The sequence below is a fragment of the Conger conger genome, chromosome 7 (assembly GCF_963514075.1).
Source record: "Conger conger chromosome 7, fConCon1.1, whole genome shotgun sequence".
NCBI lineage: Eukaryota > Metazoa > Chordata > Actinopteri > Anguilliformes > Congridae > Conger > Conger conger.
In genome coordinates, this window is record NC_083766.1 from 10,378,296 (window position 1) to 10,386,741 (window position 8,446).

Here is an 8,446-nt window from a genome sequence, read left to right on the forward strand (position 1 = left end):
ATAATGTTTTCTATTATTCAGGTCAGTACCACAGTTCTCGAAACACCCTAGAAAGTAGAAACACTCTGGAAACAGGAGACAGCATAAAATATGCCATCTGGCAAATGTTCTACTCTGGACGTTTATGTTACCAGTAGATTGTGCACACTGAACGCCAAGGTTCCTTAAGTGTTTGCTTCAACATAAGCACTTATTTACTAATGTGTTTAAAGCATTTATTGGTCTGGCTCCCTCGTACATTACAGACCTACTCTCCCCTTAGTGAGGTCTCGGAGGTCCTCTGATCAGCTACTCTTAAGCCTGTTTTCAAGTAGTGTCGGATTTAGGGTCAATAGTTTCCCACCGGAAAGACCCACGTGAACACCTAATTATGTCGGGTGATCAAGTCCGAGAAATCGGGATTCTTGCAGGGCGAATTGGCCGAGTTGTGACTTGCTCACTCTCCTCCGTGAACCGTTATACAATAAAGACGTAGGCCTAAGTGAACCACAGCTACATATTTAAAACACAGACATCCTCTGATAACTATAGTACTGCAACATTCAATTTCCTGTGGCATTTGCATTCGTAGCCCCCACAAATAGCCCAAAATTGCTTGCTACACAGTAACTAGCTAGCCTAGATTGTACAGTTCAACAGGAACTAATATGCAGCAATTTATTTGAATGTGAACGAGTCGGATGGCGCAGTTATAATGTATACACAACTCAGGAGAAAACTAACGATCAGACATCACTTGAAAGCAGGATTAGTTGTTCCGCGTCCCGGGAGAACGGCGACTGTTCTTTTTCTGCCCCGAGGATATGGAACAGCTTACCATTGCATATTCGGTCTGTCCCATCCCTTTTTTAAATACAGACTGAAAACACACCTCTTTGGCCTAGCGTTTTCAAATGTATAGTACTTTATTGTGTGTCCTGCACTTTGGTACAACTATTGGTGTTTTAAACGTGCTTCATAAATAACATTTGCTTATTATTTACTAACTACATGAATGAAGTATATTGGGGAATATAGTGCCATGAAAAAGTATTTGTCGGACAATGTCCTCTTCCTGATTTTTTCACATCTTTAGACAAATATTAGACAAAGGGAAACACATTTATACGCATTTTTAAAAATATGATTTAATTTATTTAATGGAAGAGCTTATGTTACGGCCCCCTGCTCTGTCTCTGTGCTAATCATTGTGGTGTTACTTCACAGGTGCCTAGTGGGCGGAGTACCAGGTCGTTGGCACAATTGTTAAAATGTGGCCAGATGTTAAAATGTGCCTGTCTTCAGGAGGGCACTCCCTCCCCACATACCTGTTGCTCTGGTTCTTTTTGGGTTTGGATCAGACATTGCTTCACCATACTTTTCATACATCCACTCACTCACACTACTGATGTAACTGACTTTCACGCCCCACATTTGTCCCGTTTCCTTTGTTAACTGGTTATTTTTTTAATGTGTCAGTGTGCGTCTCCCTTTTTGTCATGGCCAGTGAGCCGGGTCGTGACAGTTATCAAACACACAAATCATCCCTGTGAAAAAGTTAATTTCCCCTTAAATGTAACTGATTGCACCACCTTTAGCCACAATTATTGTAATCAACCTTTCCAATTTGATATATCTTCCACCTCACTGTGGATTAATTTTAACCAACTCTTTTGACCAGTATAAGTCCTGAATTGAACCCAATAGAGAGGCTGTGGCACGATCTGAAACGTGCTTGAAAACCTACCAATGTTTCTGAATTAAATCTGCTCTGCTACGAAAAGTGGGCTAAAATTCCTCAACAGTGACATGAAAGACTGATATCAAATTATACAAAATGTTTGGCAGCCATTATTGCTGCTAAAGGTAGCGCAACCAATTTAATTGTTATTTAGTAATAAATAAATAAAAAACAGTTTCAAGCACTCTTTGTTTCCTCTGTATATTTGCACCTAACTCATGACAGGGGTTCTCAAAGTATGGTTTGAAGGCATAGTATGCAGCTTTTTCACCTTGAAAATATTCTAAAACAAACATACGGAGTCATTACTATGATACACTAGCAACCCGTGTGTGTTCTCTTCCTTGCTTGTCTACTTGTATTTATTATTCTAAAAACCGTTTGGACCATTTCTGGGTGTGGCTCTCTCTGTGCTCTAGCCGAAAAGCATGTGTTCAATACACTGAACTCTTATGCTGTATGGTCCAATTAGAAGGAGGAGGAGGGCATGAGCAGACATGTATGGATGGGCTGCTACAGTGGTGAGCTGGGTTTGCGAGAGATTGCCTTGTGGCTAACCATTATGCAAGTGGCTGGCCAGTGTTTGGTAACATTTGTTTTTTTGTGTGTAAACACAGGAGGAAGGCAAGGAAATGAATCATGCATAGTATGCCTTTAAAATTGAATACACCAATGCAAAAAAAGTAAACTTCCTTTTTACTTTAATGCCTCAAAGTATTTTTTAAACTTTAGACATGTGGGGGCCCTTTTTTCCTTAATCTCTACATTAGTCATTTAACTGACGCTTTAGTCATCAGGACATTATTCTCAAAACATTTATGATATTACCCTAAAAAAAAAGAAATATTAGAGACAAACAAGAAATGTCACTTATTACAGGTTGGGCAGTATCAATATTTTTGTAAAATCAGCATTTTTTCCCACATTTTGACATACAACTGTATGTAGCACCTGCTGCACTAGTAAAATAACACATGAAATATCACTTCTGATTATAAATGTAATTTCAGCGAACTACTCCTTTTTAAAATGTTACATTACATTAAACATAGCTTGTTACCATTTTTTTTTCTAAGATTTTTCACATCTTAATATTGTACTCTATTTACAATACAATCAACACCAACTACAGTATTTCAATACAAGTTGAAAGTTGAAGTATAGTAAAAAAAAAACTTAAAAAAAGAAACTATTTGAGATACAAATACTGCTGACTAAAATTTCAATAGTCTAAAGGGGTTTAAACAATAGCTTATATTTTATGGTTTGCAGTTTGTTTTTACAACCTGAAAAAGATGCGATGTAGAAACTGGCACTTCTACAGTCAGTGAACGTTTTACAGAGCATCTGAAAAATGTTCTTTCTCCGGATACATTTTTGAGTAGCTATCAACCATCAAGTCCAAATCATGCTTAATGTCATAATTTATGTTGAGCAATGCCAAACTCTTCGACCTGTGGCTCACAGGAGTATCAGCAAGGTAAGCCTTCAAGCGCTTCCGGGCAATTTCACACTTGGGGTTTTCTAACCTTAGAACTGGGAGGGTACAGAGCACTTTCAGGAAAGAGTACACATTAGGGAAAAATTTGACCTCTGACAGCTGCAGCGTGTCATAGATTGTGGACGGCAAGCTGACTTCCTTGCCTCTGTGCTTCCATTTTATCCTCCAGCAGTGGAGCTCAGCTGGAAGAGTGTCTGGGTTGGGGAGGTCATTGTTGTATATGTCTGCATTGTTCTCCTCTGATGTGTTGAATTTCAGCTGCCCCATAACAGCAGGGACAAGTGACAGGCACTTAAGGGCCTTCAGGTGGTTTTCTGAGAAGACGTCCTTTAGCTCCTTTATGACACGTTCCACAACTGGGACAGTTAGGTGTTCTTTGAAATAACTCTCTGGTTGAATGTCCATGCCTGCTTCTGAACGCTGCTTCCGGAAGAACAGCCTGGGAACTTTAACCGGAATCTCCATGGCAGCAGCCAAGTTGACAGCCTCTTCGAACCAGAACTCATGGTATACCTCAACATTATCCAGCACCTCATTGAGTGAATGCAAGACAGCAGTTAAACTACTGGCAGCAAAATACACATCCATGGTTTGCCCTTGCAAATTCTTACCAAAGGCTCTTGTGAAGGACAGAGTGTTTTTCAAAACAAGTAACGTAACCACAAATTCAAAGTCTGCCAGTGCTTCAGAGATTAGGTAGGCACTGTTGGTTATTTCATCATTCCACCTCATGTCTTCATTGTCATGAATGCTGTCCATGCAGAGTAGGAGTGCTTCTAATAAATCTACAGCCAGCTCAAATGAATCATGCCTCTCTGTCCAGATGGTGCGACAAGCCTCTTTGAGATCATTGGCCTTTTCCTCGTTGCCCTGATAGAAGATGGAGATTGCATGCTCTAGCTCAGCCAGCAGTAGTGGTGACTTGCTGAAAAACACATCAATCTTTCTGAAGGTGGACATCACTAACTGAACTCCTGTCAAGTTTAAACTATTTGCCAAGAAAATGTTCAGGGCACAGGTGGAACTGGGGGTACACACTGCCACTGGATATTTGTCTGTCAGCCTGGCAGCGATGGCTTTAATTTTGATGGCAGACACACCAGAGCAGACATGGGCCTGGCCACGACAGTACTCCATGTTTAGACCCCACTTCTCTGTGATCTCCGAAAGCAGCCGCTCCGTCAGGGTCTCTTCATCCCCCTCAAAAGGCAGGAACCCAATGAACTCCTCTCTCAGGCAGTTGGACTGGTCCACAAACCGCAGGAGCAGGGGGAGGTGCCTCTCCCCAGAGATCTCCACAAGCTCATCAGTGACTAATGAAAAGAACCGGCACTCCCTGATTTCCTGCAGCAACTCCTCGCGAATGCAGCTCTCGCACACCTCCAGCATCTGCCTCAGCTGGGTGGCGGGGCAGTACTCTGTGTTTACGGCCGTCATCTCAAACCTCTTCCTCAGGACTTCATCCCCTGCATTGATGCGATACTCCAATAAGGCCTGGAAATTGCTTGGAGTGAAAGACTTGCTCCCCCTCTCCACTTCGGCATGTCCATTCAAGGGGATGTTTTGCTTTCCGATGACGACAAGCACTTCAAACAAGGATTTCAGGTAATCTCTGATTTCCTTCTCCTCTGTGGTCAACGGGGGCAAATCGTCGTTGGCACCACTGCTGTCCTCGTCCTCGTCCTCGCATGTGTCACTGTTTTTGCTCACTTTGGTTGGGTCACCAGAGGCTTCCAATGGCAAAAAGGTAAAATAATTATTTTAAAACAAATATGACATCTATGTGGCACACAATAAAGTTCATGAAGTATGGTAACTTACATCTCCTCTCTTTCAGCTTCCTTAATTCTTCTTCTGTCTGAGAACAAAAAATAAAAATCATTGTTTAGTTATAATGTACAGAAGGGTGACAAATTAACCCTTTCATTCCCAGAAGTCTAACCACTGTCAACCAATCAAAATGACTGCTATATTGCTATTAGACCCAACTACATTTTCTTAACCAAAAGCCAAAACCCCTTGGGATTTGGGTGGAGCCCAAATTGGATTAAAAATCCACATGAGTCTGTGTGGATGGAATAGCAATCTTCCAAATTATATTCCCTCATTTGATGTTTTGATGATGGTGGTGGAGAGGGCCATGTCACACCACAAGGGCCATTTAGACCACAATTTACAACCCCATTTACCAATGTCTTTGATCCAAAACCAAGGTCAACTGGGTCTGCCCAGCATTTGTATACATGCCACAGAGCCTGACAGGATGTTAACTACTTAATTTTATCATGTAGCACATCTGTATGGAAGCATCTGCATTAGTAATTCATATATTTCTCATTTATTCAGGTTTTTCCTTTAATTCGTCACCCGACTGAATATCATTAGAGAAAACCTCCTGAAAGAAGGACAGTCTGTGATATTTAGAAATCTGAACATAATTCTTAAATCCATTCAGGAAGTATGAAATCTCACAGAAAATCAACAAAGTACTTTACTTTAAAAACTCAGTATTAGGTGTTTATTAGACTCATTTTTTTTAGAAGTTTGACACGTTTCATGTTCAGAGATGCTCTTCTGCATACCATTTTTGTAACATGTGGACCTTCCAGTCAGCCCTTCTCTGACCACTCTCATTAACAAGGATTTTTTGCCCACAGAACTGCTGCTCACTGAATGTTTTTCACACCATTCTCTGCAAACTCTAAGGACCGTTGTGTGTGAAAATCACAAGAGAGCAGCATGTATTTGAGTCCCAGCATTAAAACAATTAGTGGTAGTAAAGAGATAACTGTCTTACCAGTTCTTTTATCCGCTTACGATGTCTGCTATGTGGATTATTTAGATGGCTTGTTAAGTCAAATATTGTAGGCACAGCATTGTCTTTGAGCACAGTCCTGTAAGGGCTCTGAAAAACAAGTTAAAAGTATCAAATTAAAATACAATTTTGATTACAGATTAGTATGCGTGTAGGTCGGGGGTTATTGGGGAAGCTACAAACTCAATGAATATTATCCCAATTACATACAAGTTATCGTGGCACAATAACTGAAACTTCAGGGAAACGGTGTTGAATTTGACATGCCTTATTCGTATATGCACGTCATACACGTAGGTTAGTACGATCACTTACACTTGTGCAGATCATGGACTTTTCAAAATGTCTGGCGCACAGCCGGTAATGCTTATTCAACTGGTCAGACGTTTTGTCTTCTAGATCTGCTCGACGGCAGTTCTCCACCCATAGTTTACATCTGCGTATGATAGGGCAGAAGAATATTTGACAATATCAGCAATTATATTTATACATGTGTAATTCCCATGGAGTGAAAATAGAGACGCACGTGGTCAGCTAATCGGAGGAAACGGTGAAACTTACGTTACTATTCGTAACGTTATGACATTAGTAGATGGCCAAGTTAGCTAGCTAGCGAACTAAGTTAGAACACGTGACGATATCATAACCCAAAAATTAGGTGGGCTTTCTAGGTTACTATCCTATCGGGCTTCCACTTAATTCTGTTGTAATATAGGTAGCCAAGTTAGCTAGCTAGCTAACGTTATAATTATTACGAGTGCTACTGTATCAAGCTAATTAACTGACATTACAGTTAAGCAAATGGCCCATAATACCGAGTAACAAATAATAAAACACAGACTAAGATGAAAATTAATTAGTCTATCTTGTTAACTCGCTACATTTTCCAATAACAGATAGGGTACTATACATATGGTAACCCAGACTGTAGCTACAATTCGCTTACCTTTGCACGTCTCTTGGAAACCTAAAAAATGCCAAGTCCGATTGGGTGCTTTTCCTCGTACAATTCGGGGCCGCACAAAAATTCGGCATTTTTTACTCAGCCGTATATCATAAAGATGTGAAGCACAAAGCACAATCTAAAGAGTAATAATGTTATTTTCTGTGTTTAATGTAGTTTTTTCTATTTTTTGGGATTAAGTGACCAGCAACGCGCGCTACAGTGCTTTGTGTGGCCTGGAGGAGTCAACGCGAACCATCCGCCTCCATCCCATGATGCATTGTTGTTCCAGTTTTCAATTTTGCTCAGGTTTGCAGCTCTCAGCGTTTAAATCTAAAAGCAGCAGCATTGTTTGGCTGGGAAATTCTGAGCTTTCTGAGTCAAATTGACCAAAACCAAAAGATAAATGCATTAAAATGCATAAATGTATTTGTCCAATACTCAAGAATCAATGTTAACATATGCCTATAAATAAATGCTAGACTAAATTTGTGACGTAACCTTGACTAGAGCAAATGGCTTAGCAAGAATAGAATAAAGATGGTTTACTTAGGAAATGGGAATTTAGATGTAACTATATTGTCATTAAAAGGAAATACAATGTTTGGCAGTGGCAATAGTGTGGTTTTTGCAAATGAACCATCAACTGTAGAAAATGGCTTCCCTCCCTTTTTTATTACATAACAATATACACTTAGTGAGCACTTGATTAGGTCTTATTGGTCTTCTGCTGCTGTAGCCTATCCACCTAGAGGTTTGACATGTTGCAGGTCCAGTGATTCTGCATACCATTGTTGTAATGTGTGGTTATTTGCATTACTGTCATCTTCCAGTCAGCTTTTACCAGTCTGGCCCTTTTCCTCTGACCACTCTCATTAACAAGGTTTTTTTGCCCACATAACTGCTGCTCACTGGACGATTTTTGTTTTTCGTACCATGCTCTGCAAACTGTAGAGACTGTTGTGTGTCCCAGGAGATCAGCAGTTTCTGAGATACTCAAGCCACCCTGTCTGGCACCAACAATCATTCCACTGTCAAAGTCACTTAGATCACATTTCTTCCACATTCTCACATTTGGTTTGAAAAACAGCCGAACCTCTTGACCATGCTGGTATTCAGTATTCATTTAGTTGCTGCCACATGATTGGCTGATTAAATATTTGCATTAACAAGCTAGTGTATAGGTCTACCTAATAAAGTGGTCACTGAGTGTATATACAATTACTTACATGAAACAACAAAAAGATCAAATGAAAAAAATAAGATACATGGGGGGGGGGGGGGGGGGTCCTCAATTAGTTTTAACGAATTTGCATATAAAATAGTAGTTGGACTTCTTGTTGCCAATATATTTAACAGACTCGATAAATAAATCAAATTCATTTGGAAAAACATGGTTTAGATTTTTTAAATCTACCTTTGTGTACGTGAAATTTAAAGGAAAAAAACGACATGTCAACAATGACG

At 40.1% G+C, this 8,446-nt stretch overlaps 1 protein-coding gene across 1 annotated transcript; it reads right to left on the reverse strand.

The window, feature by feature from the left end:
* Positions 1-2,404: 2,404 nt before the first annotated feature.
* thap12a (THAP domain containing 12a) lies at positions 2,405-7,235 on the reverse strand. Its single transcript, XM_061248773.1, has 5 exons — positions 6,983-7,235; positions 6,352-6,472; positions 6,019-6,126; positions 5,043-5,079; positions 2,405-4,951 (listed from the first exon to the last, which is right to left on the reverse strand). The coding sequence occupies exons 1-5, from the start codon at positions 7,069-7,071 to the stop codon at positions 3,057-3,059; spliced, it is 2,250 nt and encodes a 749-aa protein (XP_061104757.1). The 5' UTR covers positions 7,072-7,235; the 3' UTR covers positions 2,405-3,056.
* Positions 7,236-8,446: the final 1,211 nt, after the last annotated feature.